The sequence below is a fragment of the Phyllopteryx taeniolatus genome, chromosome 10 (assembly GCF_024500385.1).
Source record: "Phyllopteryx taeniolatus isolate TA_2022b chromosome 10, UOR_Ptae_1.2, whole genome shotgun sequence".
Classification (NCBI taxonomy): domain Eukaryota; kingdom Metazoa; phylum Chordata; class Actinopteri; order Syngnathiformes; family Syngnathidae; genus Phyllopteryx; species Phyllopteryx taeniolatus.
In genome coordinates, this window is record NC_084511.1 from 14,083,416 (window position 1) to 14,101,967 (window position 18,552).

At 41.3% G+C, this 18,552-nt stretch overlaps 1 protein-coding gene across 5 annotated transcripts in view; it reads right to left on the reverse strand.

Moving 5' to 3' along the window:
* Nucleotides 1-6,282: 6,282 nt before the first annotated feature.
* Nucleotides 6,283-18,552, reverse strand: part of nexmifb (neurite extension and migration factor b) — a 110,976-nt gene continuing 98,706 nt past the window's right edge. The window contains exons 2-4 of one of the 5 annotated variants that reach the window (XM_061788266.1): nt 15,104-15,219; nt 9,392-13,595; nt 6,283-8,872 (exon numbers count right to left, since the gene is read on the reverse strand). In XM_061788266.1, coding sequence (XP_061644250.1) covers nt 8,524-8,872; nt 9,392-13,595; nt 15,104-15,194 — 4,644 coding nt within the window. In that variant the 5' untranslated portion in view covers nt 15,195-15,219 and the 3' untranslated portion in view covers nt 6,283-8,523. Of the gene's footprint in view, nt 13,596-15,103; nt 15,220-18,552 lie in introns of all 5 variants that reach the window. The other 4 variants (XM_061788268.1, XM_061788267.1, XM_061788269.1 and 1 more) reach the window with 4 other exon arrangements.

Sequence of the window (18,552 nt, forward strand, 5' to 3'; positions counted from 1 at the left end):
CACTACTCACAGTCAGGTTTTTTTTTTTTTTTTTTTAAATGCAACAAACAGTAAATGCCATTAAATAAATGCTAAAATTCTCAACTCTTGTTTCATATTCATATTTTGATCTGAAACCCAAATGTCTTCAGTCTACAACAAAAACAAAGGAATTGACTTGCCATTCCAATACTTTTGGAGGGGACTGTACATGAAACACAAGAGTTGCTGTAAATAAGACACACATTCAACGCACTAGGGGTAACATAAACACATGATCAATGTTACGTTAATCCTTATCATTCATGAACATTAAGGATTAATGTCTTTATTACAGCAACAGTTCAACATTTTATGGGGCAACGCATGCAGGGAGCACATGGCTTCACAATTCTGATGCATGCAAAATACAGTATTTCGCTGTGTGATGTCAACTAAAATCCCACGATGCAGTGGAAACTGTAGTTAAAATCACTTTAAAGTATTTTACTGTAAGGTATGTGGTAAATAATTGTTTAATTTACAGGAATGTCTAACAGTGTACTTATGCCCCTTTCTACCTCTGAAAATATTAGAACAATAGCCCAAATATTAGGGATATTATGGATGTTAACTGTGTTCCTCGTTAAGCAACGTTAAGCTTCTCCTCTAGTGTAGTGGAGCGGAGAGGAAAATGCTTAAACAGGTTATGTAAAGTAAAATAAAAAAAATAGCATAGTGTAAATCTGGTGCTGAACGTTATCCAGAAGAACATTTAAAAACTTTTTTTGCAATTTACCCAGTATTTTTCAAGTTTGTCCCATAGCCACCCCCTTTAGCAATGAAGATACAAAAAATTGGCAATCTTCTGCAGGAATGTCATTTCCCGGAGACTCGTTGTATAGCACGGTGGTTATTGTGAAAGAAGCTATTCATTGTCTTCTTTTTTTAATATGTTATTTACTGTATCTGCGTTCCTGAGATTCGTGTTGCTGTGTCGCGATGCATTGTTCCCATTTTTACAAGGTTAGAGCAGCGAAGTTGACTGCTTTTGTAAAAGCAAAGCAGGTGAATTTTTTTCCCAGTTTGGACAAGCGTGCTGTGTTAGAATCAATAGCTTATGACAGTGGATACACTTAGAGGTGAGTCTCCAATTTGACTTTTATTGGTCATTTATTTGCTGTAAGTTGAACTAGCAGTTGGGTTGTTTACAAACGGCACATACTGTCTATTCACTACGTAGCTGTTACATGCTAACGTAAACAAGCTCTGTGAACACTTTCTAAATCGTCCGTGATCGGAAAACTACTATCTGGTTATCTTCCCGCCCCGTTCACAGAGTGAACACAAAAACACAAGCGCTTCAACTGCTACCACGATCACTACGTGGCGTTGTTTTGTTTATGTTACATGGAGTTGCAGCTCTCTTTAATGTGCTTTATCTTCAGGTGCTTTTACACGGATATGCCTGTCTTCGTCGTAACATCTTTTCTAAACTTTTGTAGACCATGGTTGTTTTTCCAAATGATAAATGTGCCCTTTTTGGGACTATTTATGGCTCGCTAGTCGCTAGCATCCTCTCCTCCATGCTGGCGGAAGTCTTGCGGAGTAGCGAAAAGTATAGAAAATAAAATCGGTGACCACCTTTTTTCATATCGAGCATTAATAAAATATCGATCGAATTGAGCTTCACGATATATACTAATTGTACTGACACACCAGTCACTCAGTCTCCTTGTGTCGAGACGCCATTCCATGTCTGGTTGGTCTGGAACAAGCTGGCATCCATCGCATCTGGCTCGTACATATATGAACCAATGAGCAGAAAATCTTAATGCTCTTCGTCTCCAAAATTCTTGAAAACAACTGCCCCTTGTCCAGATGTTTCAGTTGATACCCTCCCTGTTTCAGAATCAGAATAGCTGCCACTTCCCTCAACCATTAACATAGTGTTTGTGTACGAAGCCAGCTATGTTTTGAATCACGTTCTTGAACTGACATCACTTCCAGGTTGCGGGCGTTTTACCAGAAAAAGTTGAAGTTGACTTCGGAAAAGTCATAAAATTCTTCAAAATTAAATTATATGGGATTTATTGAGTGATTTTTATATCGGTGGTTTCCAATGTGGAAATACCTGAGGCATCACATCCGACAAAAATCATCATTATCTGGTATTACTTCACGTCACATCTTTAAACGTCCATAAAATCAAAGATATCGGGCCGCTTGTTCTGACATTTTCAGAAGTGTAAGTGCACATAAATAGAGATGTCCATGTACATTTTGGTGATGACTGGTCCCAGTTTTGGGTCATTAAGCGACGCTAAGCTTTTGGCTGGAAGATCCTCGTTAGGTGTCCGCCGTGATAGCCAGCAGATCCTATTAAAGTCCGCGGTCAGCCGAGCCCCATGACCATACAAAAAGTCTTTAACCTGCCACAAAATCAAATGCCTTTTTAACGTCATCATCCAAAACTATTTTATCAAGCTTTCAAACCTGATAAAATAGTACGAACAGAGGGCCGTGATGTCAGTGCTCATCAAAGTCTGCCTGTGTCACACAATGCCACCATGCACCCTACAGAAACACCTGTGTCATCCATCAGAACTCTTTTCAAAGGTCTTAGAGGCATTTGTGATGCAATCAATATAAAATTGAGCTGACGAAACTGGTTTATTTATGCGGAAATGAATCTGCAAGCACTTACCTCGTGGGATGACATGGCTGTTTACTTTCCTCAAGGAGGCATTTCAATGAATGAAAAAAAAGCCCATTAAAAAAAAAGACATTTTCATTTGAAAACAAGCCTAAAATTACTACTGAATCTATTTTTATGTTTTTTTTTCTTCTGCAGACGTCATTTGTAAGTATATATATATATATATATATATATAATAAAAAAATATTTAAGTGAAGTCTAGAAAGACTGTCTTTATTGTTATTATTTTTATATAAGAGCAAGTATTTTCCTATTAATATCTGATATGAATGGGTAGATATGACACACCCCAAACTTGATTTTAGCGAAGGTCCACCCAAATTATGTTTCTCGTTGTTCCATGCAAGGTAATCCTTGTTCTACTGGCCTATGACGTTGTTGGGAAATTAACACCTCGTTTTTAAAATTTTTAATTTAGATGATATTTTCTGTGGTTCTGACAAAGATGAAAATGTTCCTTGATTTCACACATTGAAATCACACATTCATAAAATTTCGACATGAATGAAAGGTATATCGACGTGATGAACTATTATTATTCTTGTTTTTTGTGAAGATAATGTAAATGTATAATGATGTAAATCTGACTATTAGGTTGGTCTCTGCGTGGTCCGGAATGAGATGGCTCGAGTGGATGCCACCATTGAAAAATCTGAAAATGGCCGGTTTAAACATTTTAATGGTGTTTAAAATTTCTATCCAATTATATCCTCTAGTTTATAGTTTAGTTAGTTGTAATCTATGTAAATCCTGTACAGGTGGCTTGAAATTTTTAGTAACATAGCTAGTCCTTGCTATTAAAGTGTTTTTGCACAACTAATTTGAATATCAGTGAGGAGCCAAAGTAAACTAGCACAGTGCAAACGCAACTTCCAGCAGCATCTAAACAGGCTCTCAGATGAAATGCCATTGGTGTTTTCAAAGCATTATAATTCAGACATTAAAGCTGTTACTTTCGCACTTGTCTTGTTTTCACCTCAGATTGCACAATATCTCACAAAAGCAGAAATAGCACCGTTCAACAGCACCATCTACTGATACAAAATGACTGTACTAAAACAGAGAAGGCTATCGGGAACCGCCTGTTTTGTATCTCTTCACATCTCCAATATTGTGTCAGACACTTGTAATATGCATTCTGATTGTCTATAGTCAGGTTAATGTGATTAATATTTGTGTGTTGCATATTTAATTTTACTAATTGAAAAAAAAAAAACTGGCATGTGAAAAGTGTGCAATCACACATGGCGTCATGGCTGGGGGGGGATGGCGCAGGGAGAGGGGTTTTTGATATGTGGGATAGTACCATCCACACCCGACAATTGGATTTATAATGTAAAAGATTTACCACCCATTGCTTTTTGACCAGGTGAAAATTTGCCATCAGGTGACCTCCCTCCCCTCACCCCGTTGACGATTAAATCTACAATGTAAAGATGTGCCACCCTACTGTCTTTGAACCGTTGTTGAAAAAAATTTACTGGCCATAAAAGTTATGGACAAAATGGGTAACAAAGGGCAGCCCTCACTGGAAACAAATCCAACTTACTGCCCAACACTGCACAACACTCGTCCTGTCTCAGCTTCCACCACATGGTTATCTGCTCTGCCTTTGTCTTCCTAATCTTCCTCCCCACCACCAGTCATTTTCACACACCACCTATGCTATCCTATGCTGTCTAGCCACACTCTCCCCTACCACTACCTTACAGTCGGTAACCTCCTTCAGATTACATCGTCTGCACAAGATGTAATCCACCTGCGTGCTTCTACCTCCGCTCTTCTAGGTCACCCTATGTTCCTCCCTCTTCTGGAAAAAAAGTGTTCACTACAGCCATTTGCATCCTTTTTGCAAAGTCTACCACTATCTGTCTCTCCAAGTTCCTTTCCTGGATGCCGTACTTCCCCATCATTTCTTCATCACCCCTGTTTCCTTCACCAACATGTACATTACAATCTGCACCAATCTCGACTCTCTCTCTGTCTAGGATGCTCAGAACTACTTCATCTAGCTCCTTCCAGAATTTCTCTTTCACCTCTAGGTCACATCCTACCTGTGGGCCATAGCCACTAATCACATTATACATAACACCCTCAATTTCAAATTTCAGCCTCATCACTCAATCATCAATACTCTTTTTACCTCCATGACATTCTTAGCCAACTCTTCTTTTAAAATAACCCCGACTCCATTTCTCTTCCCATCTACACCATGGTAAAATAATTCAAACCCTGCCCATAAACTTCTAGCTTTACTGCCTTTACACCTGCTCTCCTGGACACACAATATATCAACCTTTCTCCTAATCAGCATGTCAACCAACTCCCGAGATTTTCCTGTCATAGTCCAAACATTCAAAGTCCCCACATTCAGTTCTAGGCTCTGTTTTCCTCTTCTCTTTCCGCCGAAGAACCCGCTTTCCACCTCTTCGACTTCGACTCACAGTAGCTGAATTTCCACCGGCGCCCTGCAGGTTGACGGGGCCGGTGGCGGACGTTGTTAACGCATGCCACGACCGATCCGGTATGGAATTCTTTGGATGAACGCTCATTTTTGTTTGGCAAAGTTTTAAGACGGATGGCCTTCCTGACGCAACCCTCTGCATTTATCCGGGCTTGGGACCGGCCTACAGTTTGCACTGGCTTGAGCCCCCCATAGGGCTGCATTCTTAATGGAGCTGCTTATGCAGTTAGGAAATATTTGAGTCTGCTCGTCAAACAAAATACAGTATGCCAATGTGTTTGTTGACTGGGGGAAAAGAAAGTTGCACATTTTCATTCATAGTCCTTCAAAACTGTTCCTCTTTAAAAAAAAGTTAAAAAATTAATAAATAAACACTGACAAAACAATTAACTGAAGGTGTATACCAGAACCATTGCATGAGACACTCTATATTTTATAATTCGCTTACTTAACTGCTATGGCTGTCTATGGAACAAACACAATATTATTACCACCTGACAATTTTGGAGGCATACATCACAGGGTGTTTTTATGGTCTCAGACAGTAACTCCAGCTCCAATTAAGCAAGCGAGAATGAGTTGCAGTGTGGACCACAATGCCCAGCTCAGAGTTATGGATGAGCAATCACTCAAGCTCTGCCTGACCCTAAGTGCTAATTAGATCTGAATTAAAATGTCTTTTGCCAAAGAATCTTACAATATTGCGAATATGGAAGTTCTAATTGGGATGAATGATGCTCTATTTTCAGGAGCAGTGCCCAATCCTCCCAATTCTTCCTATTAAAGTTCCACCAGGAAAGAGACTATTTGTGGCAATTTTAATGTGCAAAAAGTGTTGGTAATATTAATTTCTATTTTTTCCAAAAAGTCTTGTTCCGGACCTTTAGACTGCATGGTATTATGACTTTCATTTTATTTCTGTTTTCAAATCTTTTACATACTAGGTTTATTTTTTTAAATATCTTATTTAATAAACTCTATCACTCTCTCTTTCTGTATGTCTGTCTCAGAAACATCTTTATTTGCCTCTCTCTCTATCTGCCTGTCTCTCTATCCACTACAAAGTAATTCATTAGTACTTAGGCTGAAGTGAGGGACTTAGACAACGGTTGAATAACACAACCCGATTCTCTTCAGAAAGCAGCATTCAAAATCTTATTTTAATTTGTATATTTACTCCATAAACATTATTACAAAACTCAGCAATTTACCAATATTACATTATCACCATACAGGCTTGATCACAAATATTTAAAACCTTTGCAACAGTTACAACAAAACAAAACAAAACAAACAAAAAAAGAATACTCGAATAATTTACATGAAAATCTATAAAACAGCAAATTGTTCACAAATTATATTTTTTCTCGCCAAAGTTTTCTTTTTTTTCTTTGCTTATTTGTGTTTTACACAGCAACACAACACTCTCACAACAAGATCATGATCTTATTACAAAAACTCCCAACAAAATGTAAATATTTCTAGTTTTTTGTTGATACTTTCATATTTTGGTTTTTAAAACCAGAAACTTGTCATTGTATATCCTTTCCACTGCCCATAGAGGCGCATAAAAGGTTACTCACACACACAAATACTTCACAGCACTTTCTAAGAAAAATATACACTTACAAAATATGTTACAAATTGGCACACAAAAAATATACAAGATTTTGTTGTGTCAAGAGTTCATTAAGATTCCTTCTGGTAACAACTCTAGACAGTATATATAAAGCTTGGCAATATTTTAATGAAAAGAGCAAAAGTAATTCCAGTCAATGTCAAAGAATAATGAAGTGAATACATCAAACATAACATTATAATATACATTCATAAGGAGGATTAGGAACCTAATCTAGTTTGCATTTCTTTTTTGTTACTTCTGGGAAAACAAATAAAACAAAACAAAATGTCAGCTTTCTTAGCACCATTAAAATGAGGCAGCTCAACAGTGGCACATTTTCAAATCAAAAAGAAAAACAAAACTTAGATAAGTACATTCAATATGACAATAGGCAGAAATGAGAGAAGGCAGACTAAATGGGTTTGTAACCCATGTGGAGCTTCCTATCAGCAGCTCGTCTTGGTCCTAACCCTGATATTCTGGAGGAAAGAAATGCAAGGATCAGGGCAGAGGGTAAAGAAAAAAAGCAATACAATTTGATTTGAGGTTATTACCATCATCCTTGTGCCACAATGGTCTTTGTGACAAGGCCCGTTTTTAAGTCAAGTTTCCATTTCTGCACTCATCGCCTTAAAATAAAATGTCCCAAAATAACACAGGCCTTTATCATGTGTATATATCTGTAAAAGAAGCTGCATCTTCTTTAAACACAGTTTATAAAATATTTTTTCTGCAGCCATTTGTAACAGATCGATTGTGTTTAAGGTTGAATCTTTAATCAATAACGAATGAGCAGTAGTTGATTAAAAAAAATGGAATACGATTTTTTTCATATCTTTTTTAAAACTATGCACTCATATGCTATTGATCTTCTGCCAAAACATGGACCAAAATTTTGATGACAACTAAAGACAACCATGATGAAAACAACGATACACCACGGAAATAAGCAGAACTAATCAGAAAGTGAATGCACCTATGGTGCAAATAATACATAGTACCAGTATACATAATTTAAAAAAAAACTCCACAAGAATGTGAAGAAAACGATGTAAAAATGAGCTTTCCACATGGAATTAATGAAAACACATGCTTTCCTTCATTTACAAGATTCCATTTGTACTGAAAATCGCTTTCTCATTCACATGGAATTGAACTGCAAAGGATGTCATGTCCAACGCCCATTCAGGAATGATGCGTACATCTACATTTCTGTGTTATAAACTGCCTTGAATTTTCAGTCCAAAACAGCTTTTCAGTGAGGCTCAGCCCCAACTGACAAATAATTTCCTTGCTTAGCACTAAACATCTTTACTACATTCTCCTCAGTCCACTGAAAACTTGTTTGACTACATCTTCCTCTCATCCTCTTCCACTTCAGTAGCCATCAGAGCAGATTTCCCCTTTTTTCTCTCTCTTTTTGCTTTTCAGTGCCAGGCGATGTTGAGGTAAATTGAATTTGGCAAACAAAGTGTGGTGGTGGTGGTGGGGGGAGGGAGGGAGGGAGGGAGGGAGGGGGTGGGGCAGGGGGCATAAGAAGAGTGTTTCTGATTTGGTTTAGTGAGTGGTGGTGTACCACTGCTAGCTGTTGGTGCCTTTCATCAGACGAGAGAAGAGAGAGTCCCAAACAAAGATTTCCTGTTGTGGTAAGTCTCTGTAAGGAGCCAATATTCCAGTAGATAGAATATACTGTAGGAACAGCCAATATTCACACATATATAAGAGGTCATTTACACAGCATTGTTACTTTTGGCACATTGATTAAGGTATAATTATCTCTTTTTTGTTGTTGCAAATATTGCATGTCCCTGTACAGCAACAATGACAAAAATACTCTGAGGGTGAAGCTTTTATGACTTTGCAAGGCGTAAAAATGTAAATGTTGATAATCAGTTTCTCCACGCTCCAGAAGAAAAAGAAGGGCTTGACAAAAGAAAATAATTCCGGCCTTGAGGGGGAAAAAGACGTCTGATATGTCATCAATACAAAATGGTCCCATCTTGTGTTTTCAAGATGCCTTGGGATTAAATAAGGCTCATTAATTGTAGGTTTTCCTCTTGTAATGAGCCAGGCAGTGTATGAAGGACAGCAACAACAGGACATCCACATTCTGCATACAAAAACAGATGAGGAGGAAGGGTGCGTTCATGTCACTCAATGCATTTGTGTATATAGCTACATCTTTAGAGGGAAAAGGGTATAAATACATACTTCAGGGGAGCATGTTTTGCTGAGAAAATACAAAAACAAAGCTCCTCAAAAAGCTTACGGAACATTTTTCAAGGGTTATTCTCTTTTTTTTCCCCTGACAAAAATAAGAAATAAAAACGACTATAAGAAGAACGAAGCAGAAACAACAAAAGCAAGGAAAATGCAGCCATGGTTGTTTTAAATCTCAATCAAGCTTGACACAATCACTCAATAGGTAGTTTGCAACGTACAAGAAGTTTTTCATGCAGATATTAATTTCCTTTTCGGGGGTTAAAGGAAGTGAGAGAAATCAAGGGGGAACTTAGTTCTCATGCAGCTCTGGCATAGTGTCAGTGTAGGTATGCTTGTGAGGGAGGGCTCAGGTATTGTGGGCGAAAGAGAAAAGGGGGTGCAACAGCAGCTGATAACAAAATATTACCTCAGTTTCTCAAAAGAGGTCATCAGTGCTATGTCCTTATTTGAATCTCTCTCAGCTCGCTTCCCCTTCAGCGTTTCAATGCGAGGAAATTTCGCACTGGTCTTGTGGCGGTACAGCTTTTTGTGTGCAGGCCCAGGGTTAATAAAGTTGGGTTTGTCAAACATGTCACAACCCAGAGCTAGCTGAGGAAATAAGGGATGAGTGGGGTTGAATTTGGCCTGGTTTTTCCCTCCTTTCCCCCCTGCCTTCCTGCCTCTTCCAGCCCCTGTTAGCATGGCACCCTTTTTCTTCAGATCGGATTCAGTGCCCGCCAAGATTTTAAGGGTCTTTAGGTTGAGGCTATTGGCCTCAGACGGTGTACCGGCCTCAGACATTGGATTCCACAGTGGCTCAATGGAGGCCATCATGAATCTCTGTACCTCAGCCATGCCAGAGACAATGTTGGACAGAATATTGGAGGGCTCCTCAAACTCTCTCTGGTCGTCTCCGACTAGGCTGTTGCTCTCTGACCAGCCAGTGCCACACCAGTCCCCGCTGCTTGTGCTGTCAGTCAGGCCTGTACCACACCCCTCTACCTGATTCTTCGCTGCCTTACCCTCTAACATGGCCTTAATCTTTTTGGTTGAACGGGAATTCTGTTTGGGGGTTTTTACCTTTTCTGACTTCGGAGTTCTGGGGGCCCGGACTTTTTTTGGGCTCTGTCCTGCAGCTGCCTGTTTGTAATTACCTTTCCTCTTTGACTTGATGCTTTTGGCCTCTGCCATTTCATCATTCTGTTCATTAAATTCTGTAGCCCCCAGTTCCCCCTTTTTATCTAAACATAAGACATCCTGGCTATTAAAGTTATGCAGTGGAAACTGGCTGTCCTCCACTGTGTAGGCATTTCCTGTGTGCTCCTGTTGCTGCATAATGTCACAGTTCCACTTGACGTCTCTGTTGCGCTCTGTAGAAATATCATTCACATCTTGATATTTTCCAACATTCCCAGGTATCTTCATTTCACGTCCCGCAACCTGTGGGGAGAGGTTGGGCGTCTCAGGCGGGGAAAGCTCTGACAATGACGAGTGTCTAAATTTGTCAGGGGTAAAGTTGGAGATGTCCAGCAGGTCTGAAGACTCTCTGAGGGGTGTGAGGGCATCCATACTCTGCTGAATCACCATTTTTGGACTGCAATGTGCTAAGAAACTGTCCCTACCCTCCTCCTCACCCTCTCGCTCACAAGATTTGAGGCTTAGTGAACTGTAATTGCTTGAGGAGGCTGATAAGGAGCCTACTGAGTCGTAGCTGATGAGTCTTCCATTGTCAGTGCACAGAGACCCCCTCTGGTATTGCACCTGGCCCTCTACACAGGTTGACTGACACACTTGCAGATCTGCCCCAGGTTGTAGTCCAGGCTCAGTCAGGTAGCTCTTCTCGTAAAGTATCCGCTCACCCTCAGGGCTTACTTGGCTGTAGTTAGAAACGGGCAAGTTCTCACTTATGGGAACAGCAGCTGGAAAGCTGTTGGGTAAGATGGGGGTCTCAGGGGTCTCAGGTCCAAAATTCTGGCTATGATTGGTGCAGAGCTGTGGATGCCACATTTGGGGGAAGCTGGGGCAATTCTGGGGAGACTGTTGAAGTTCTGATTCTGAAGGAGGTGAGAGTACACAGCTTTGAGCAAGTTGAAGAGAGCAAAATTGTTTCTCCTCTAGGGAAAGGCCCACAGGATACTGTTGCCTGGAGGGCTGCTGAGGGAAATATGGGATAGATGTACCTCCAGAGGAGTCTGTAGCATCTAGCAGGGTCTGCAGGTAGCCCCCTGGGATGACAGGAACACCAGTTTCCACCTCCTCTGAGGGTGATGCTTTGCCAGGAGAGCAAGAGGATGAAACAAATGGGAACTTCACCTTGTCGGTGTCAGTTGTGATGACACTGTCAGAGAAATCTGGTTTGGCTGTGGTTGAGTGCATGCTTGCATCTTTTAGCCCAGCAGCAAGGTCCTCCGTGTTTGCTGCAGTGGCATCAATTTCATTTGTCAGGCTCTTCTCTTCTCCTTCTGCCTCTTTCTTTTTCAGGCTTCTCAACCTGGCCTCGCTTTTGAATTTTCTTATCCTGACCATTTTATTTCTTCCCAACCTCCTCCCCTCTCTCTCCTCCCTCTCTTGCGAGCGACTCTTGATTATAACTGTGTCAGAGATGGAGTTTAAGTCCAATGTGACTGGGATGTTCGAAGTTGCTGTTATCTCCTCCACCATGAGGGTGCCCTCCTCTTTAGAGACACCGCCATGGGCCTGATCAGAGGGCAGAGAACCATGTACAATGACTGATTGCTCCACAGTGTGAATCCTCTGAACCTTTAGTCTGTTTGCGATCTTGTATTTTCTTTTAGGATGACCAGAATAAAAAGGGCGATGGTGGCGTCCGTTAAGATGAAAACCACGTTGTTGTCTATCTCTGGCGACCAGCTTAAGCTGCTCCTGTCTCTCTCTTTGCTTCACCTGCCAGTAATCCTTCAGTGGAGCCAGTGTCTCATACTTGCTTATTGTGTTGGCGTTTAAGCTCACAGTACCATCCACAGGGTTTAGTTTTCCCAGTTTCACCGACATGAGTCTTTCTCCTTTAAACCTGTTGATGATGATGTACTTGATAACCACGGGTGGCTCTTTACGACATGATTTCCTCCGTTTTTTGGGACACCAATCTACATCTTCTTCTTCTTTCTGACCAGGTGGGGATTTCTCTTTTTTCTCAGCATTCTTCTCACTCTCAAGCGAGTCAACATCATATAAGTAATCATCACTGTATCGAACCTTTCTTTTGGAGCGCAAACCATAGTTAAGTGGATTTGAAGGACTAAGGAATCTTTTGGAGTGACCCTTCTTAAATTTACCCTCCTGCACAGTGTCTGAGGAGGAGCCAGTGCAGGAGCTGTCATCACTGAATTCTCCTGATTCCTCAGTAGAATTAAAGTCTATTACATAATTTACTTTAGGTGTTGACATGGGTGAGCCTTGGGAGCCGTCAAGAGGACTCTGGCCATTGCAGTCCCCCGGGCTTTCCTCTTGTTCTGGTTGCAGGATGAGCTCATCGGTTTTGGGCTGAACCTCATCAACACTCCTCCTCAAGACGCCTACTCCTTCTTCTTTCTTGGCACAGTTAGCCAGGACACTAGGAAAAAAATTAAACTGTGTCTCCTCCTGGAGCACGTTAGTTTTTTCCCTCATGTTGTCCTGAAATGACTCGTAACGAATCTTAAGCGAACAAACGTCACTGCTTAATGTAGAGTCGTCATCTTCGTCATCAAATAAATTGTCAACATCTTCCTCAGAGAAGAGGTTGACTGACAGCTCATTCTTAGAACATAAATCCAGCAGCTCCATCTTACTCTCGCTGATGAAAGATTCAAAGTAGCCCCAGTCCTGGCTGGCGTTAGCCAACAGTACTTCCTCCCCACTGACTTTGTCCAGTAACAGTCCTTCATACAAGTTTTTAGTTGTTGCATCATCCTGGGGGTCATCACAGTCATTTGTAGTTTTGTTTCCTTCCACCCTCTTGGCTTCATCGGAGGCTTTCGGCAGGGGAAAACTAAGTAGCTGGTCAGAGAGGAGCTGTTCTCCGTAATGACTCACTGCCTCCCCTGCATGGCTCAGGCACTGGATGCTGATGTTGTTGATGTCAGAGAAATCCTCACGGTTCACGTCCCCTATCCGTACACTTAGTCCAGTTTCTGAATTAGGGCTCGTGCTAGGCTCATGTGGTGGGTTCTGTACGGAGGTTGTGTCGCAGGTTTCAATAAAGCAACCGAGGCAAGTGCGGCTCTGCTGAAGGAGACAGTCCTCTGTCAGGGTCGATACATTGTCAGGCTCCATCATTGTTAGTGACAGAGAGGTGGCAGCAGGCAACAGAATGCTCTTCTGTGTATCTCCCGTTGCGCCCCAGGAGTTTACAGCTGGATTGGGAAGTGATGCGGCACTGGGGGTGTGTTGAAAGTTAGGGACTAGGGTTGGAACCTCATGGGAGGGAGGGCATGGAGCTGCTGTCACACTCAGAGAGGAGTCAGTGCCAAGTTGGAGGGGGAAGGAGAGAGTTGGTGATATGAGTGTGGTTCTCTGGTGTGCTGGGCAGAGTCGCTGTGATGACTCCACAGCAGGAGAAGGTGGGGGATGGAGAGCAGCATCAACAAGTCTGCATAGACTCAGGTCACCACTCTGCTCACATACCCCTGCTGGGAAAAAGAAAATACATTTTAGTTCTTTCAGTTACTCCAAAGTAAATATGTAGCATTTTTTTTTATTTGTTCTGTGGCCGTGAAATACAATTACTGTTAATTAACCGCCAGACTTGGAAATTTCATCCAGCAAGGACTGTACTGATTCAGTTTGTGACTACTATAGATGCAATATCATGTACTATCAATACTGAAATGAGTCGTGACAGTGACTCGAATTCAATGGTATAGGATGTGGAAAGGAAAAAAAATCAACAAATCTAAAACAGTAAAATAAGAAGCATACAGTGTAGTTATGATTCACTTGCGTCAGTATAAACACACTGTAGTGGCATACATGTAAACAACAAAGCTACAAAACTCCACATCTCCAAATCACTATTTAAAGGACTTACTGAGATGTTAGCAGCCATATTTGCAATACATGTTCAGCTTGTTCTCACAATAACTTGGTAGAATTCCTGCATACAAAAGGGTATGCAGTTGGGTCACCTAAAATGTAAATATTTTAATCATTGAAATGTTATGAGGCAACACGGTGACCGACTGGTTAGAGCGTCTGCCTCACGGTTCTGAGGACCGGGGTTCAATCCCCGCCCCCGCCTGTGTGGAGTTTGCATGTTCTCCCTGTGCCAGTGTGGGTTTTCTCCGGCCACTCTGGTTTCCTCCCACATCCCAAAAACATGCATGGTAGGTTAATTGAAGACTCTAAATTGCCCGTAGGTGTGAATGTGAGTGCGGATGGTTGTTTGTTTGTATGTGCCCTGCGATTGGCTGGCAACCAGTTCAGGGTGTACCTTGCCTCCTGCCCGATGATAGCTGGGATAGGCTCCAGCGCTCCCGTGACCCTTGTGAGGATAAGCGGCTCAGATAATGGATGGAAATGTTATGAAAGTAATATCTATGCACTGCAACTGTTTTGAAATAATGTTTGTGTGTAGATGGGCTGTTTTATTGTGTTTTTTTGGTTTTGTTTTGTAGCTGGACTTGCAGCCTATCCATCCACCTGGGTCATGGGTGAACTGGAGCCTATCCCAGCTCACTTTTGGCAAGAGTTCACAATGGACTGGTCCCCAGTCAATCGCAGCATTCTTAAAATCTTAAATTATAACAAAATGTTTATATGTCATTCAGTCAATGTACATGTAGTAAATTTACAGTGGGGTGACACGGTGGACGACTGGCTCGCACACCTGCCTCACAGTTCTGAGGACCTGGGTTCAAATCCGGCCTTGCCTTTGTGGCGTTTACATGTTCTCTCCGTGCCTGCGTGGGTTTTCTCCAGGTACTTTGGTTTCCTCCCACATGATAGGTTGATTGATGACTCTAAATTGTCCATAGGTGTGCACGTGAGTTTGAATAATTGTTTGTCAAAAAAACATTTGAATGATTCCCAAGACTTTTGGGAGATTACATGGACTGACAAGATGAAAGTTGAGCTTTTTGGAAGGTGTGTTACATCTGGCCTAAATGTAGCACAGCATTTCAGAAAAAGAATATCATACCAACAGTCAAACATGGTGGTGGTAGTGTGATGATCTTGGGCTGCTTAGCTCCTTCAGGACCTGGACAACTTGCTGTGATTGATGAAACCATGAATTCTGGTCTTTCACAGAAAATCCTGAAGGAAAATGTTCAGCCATCAGTTTGTGGCCTCAAGCTGTTCAATTTGCTCAAATTCAAACGATGCCCAACCCAACAGGGCACATACAAACAACCAACCATTCACACTCTCATTCACACCTACCGGCAATTTAGAGTGTTCAATTAACCTCCCATGCGTGTTTTTGAGATTTGGGAGGAAACAGGAGTACCTGGAGAAAACACACGCAGGCACGGGGAGAACATGCAAACGCAACACAGGCGAGGCCGGATTTGAACCCGCGTCCTCAGAACTGTGGGGCAGATGTGCTAACCAGTTGGTAACCGTGCCCTGCAGCAGGATATCCATCCATCCATCCATCCATCCATCCATCCATCCATTTCTGTACCGCTTTTCCTCACTAGGGTTGCGGGCGTGCTGGAGCCTATCCCAGCTATCTTTGGGCGAGAGGCGGGGTACACCCTGAAGTGGTCGCTAGCCAATCGCAGGGCACATACAAACAAACAACCATTCGCACCCACATTCACACCTACGGACAATTTAGAGTCGTCAATTAACCTACCATGCATGTTTTGGGGATGTGGGAGGAAACCGGAGTGCCCGGAGAAAACCCATGCAGGCACGGGGAGAACATGCAAACGTAATGCAGGCGAGGCTGGATTTGAATCCGGGTCCTCAGAACTGTGACGCAGATGTGCTAACAAGTTATTAGCCGTGCCCAGCAGCAGGATAATGATCCAAAATACACCAACAAGTCAACTTCTGAATAGCTTAAAAAAACAAAATTAAGGTTTTGAAGTGGCCTAGTCAAAGTCCAGAAATGCAGTGGCATGACCATAAAAAGGCCGTTCATGTTCGAAAGCCCTCCATTTTTGCTCAATTCGAACAATTCTGTAAGAAAGAGTGGGCCAAAATATCTCCACTGAGATGTGAAAGACTCACTGCCAGTTACAGAAATTGCTTGATTTCAGTTGCTGCTGCTGAGGATGGCCCTACCAGGTATTTGATTTAGGGGGGCATTACTTTTTCACACAGGGCCAGGTAACTAGTTATAGTTTTTTTCCTTAATAAATGAAATCAACATTTAAAAAGAGCATTTTAAGTTGTTTGATCTTAAACATTAAAGTGCGGGAAACAATTAAAAAATATAAGAATTTGACAAGGGGACCAATACTTTTTCACGGCAGTGTGAGTGTGTCCGTGTGTAAATACGCACACACACACACACATAGACAGGGATCTCGTTTGATGTGTGTCTCATGCACAAAACATTTGCAGGGGTGCATGAGGGCATAATGTACTCCAGCGTGGTGCTGGAAATCCGAATTTTTTTTTTGCATGAGGGCATAATGTACTCCAGCGTGGTGCTGGAAATCCGAATTATTATTTTTTTTTAAACGAGAGTGTGATACGTATATACAGTACATACACAAACACAGACACACACAGAGATATATATATGGTCTCTCTCTCTCTCTCTCTCTCTCTCTCTCTCTCTATATATATATATATATATATATATATATATACATATATACACACACACACACACACTAGAGCTTCAAATCAGTGGTGATTCGAATTGACTCGCAACGTCTGAAAAAAATGAATTCCAAATTAAAATATTTGCATTCGAATCAAAACAAGTCAAAGAATAACATATTACATACTCTATTCTGACAAGAGCTGTAATGCTGCAAAGCAGCACTTCCATTGTTTACGGCCGTCCCCATTTTGATTTAGTGCGCATGCGCATATACTCATTTGTACAGTAACTACTGTAGCCGATCACATGGATCACAGAGCCGTCTCCCCCAAAGCGATAATCTCCGCTGAATGAGGCGTGCGATGGCTGTGCCTGTCGCATTGATCTTCATGGCAGACTTCATGCTACTGCGGCAGATTAACTGGATCAAGTTGTGCAAGATTTATTCAACACATCATGGCAGGTGAATCATGAGAGCGAGCAAACTACTGCTAACTAGCAGCTAAGCTAACTAACTGGCTAGTGAAGCCGATGTTCCCAGTCAGCTAGCCAGCCAGGATTGACGTCATTTTACAGTACAGAGATGGTGTAAAACAGACCACGGTCATGATACGGTGAGGGATCCTGGTTAAACTAAGCTGTTTTACACTAGAAAGAAGCTTTATGGCAACAGCTCTTTCCGGAGGAAAAAGCGGTTACTAAAAAGAAGCATTTTGGCAACATCTTTTTCTGGAGGAAAAAGTGGTTACTAAATAGAAGCGTTTTCGCAATAGCGTTTTCTTAACGAAACAGCGGCTGCTAAAACATGCCAGCCAAAATGCGTCCTTTTTCGTTTGTTGTTGTTTTCTTTGATTGCAGCCTTTTTTAAACTGCAGCATTTTTCTTTTGCTGTTGTTTTATGTGCTTATGCAATTAAATGCATTTCTACAGCATCAACAATATTCCCATGTGTGTCAATTATTTGATTCAGTTGTCCGCTGAAAGCCATTCAAATTAAAAATATGCTGATTTTAGTACAAATATTGGTATACGATTAAAATGTGATTAATGAAGTTTAATTAATTAAAAAGACTCAAATTAATTAGATATATTTTTTAAACGACTCCAACCCCTAACATTTATATGACAACACAAAATTAAATCCACAAAGGTGCTAGTTACAAAGTTAATGGGTTTTCACTTTTGGGTGGTTTTCAGAAGGCTGATTGGGACATTGTCTTAATCAGTCAAAGACTGATGAGGAACAATCAAAATCCACAGAAGCAGGCTTGTAGTAGCAGGCAGATAAATGTGTTTGGGCTGCATAATTAGATCACAGCCGTGGAGGCAGTTACGTATATTTGGTACATGGCGAGCCCATATGTTGGAAACTGTAGAAGTAATATCATCCGTACCTGTCTCTGTGTGCATTCCCTCTGCTGAGACTCCACGCCGATTCTTATTTTGAAAATTAAAAAGTAACAAAAAAATACAAATAAAATGAATGCATTCTTAGAGGTTAACAAGCAATGTTACCCATCTTTTTATCGATGTGCCAAATCATTATTGATGTAAGTGTATTGTAAGTGTATTGATGTAATGCGTCAGAGAAGACTGCTTGACAAAACAGTCCTCACCATGTGTGTGTTGCTTTTGAGCACAACTTAGAATATGCATATGATCTGAGAGTGATTCAGAGAGGTAATGAAATTTGCAAGAGTGCGTCTCATGGGCTTCTGTCCTGCAGAAATGTTGCCCGCTGGTCATAAAAAGCATACATGTATGCTAAATCATTTAACGACTGCAATCTCCTGAGAAATATGCATCCTCTAGCTTACTCTCAAAGTTGGAAATGTGGAATTGTGGCAACTTCTAAACTTGCAAGA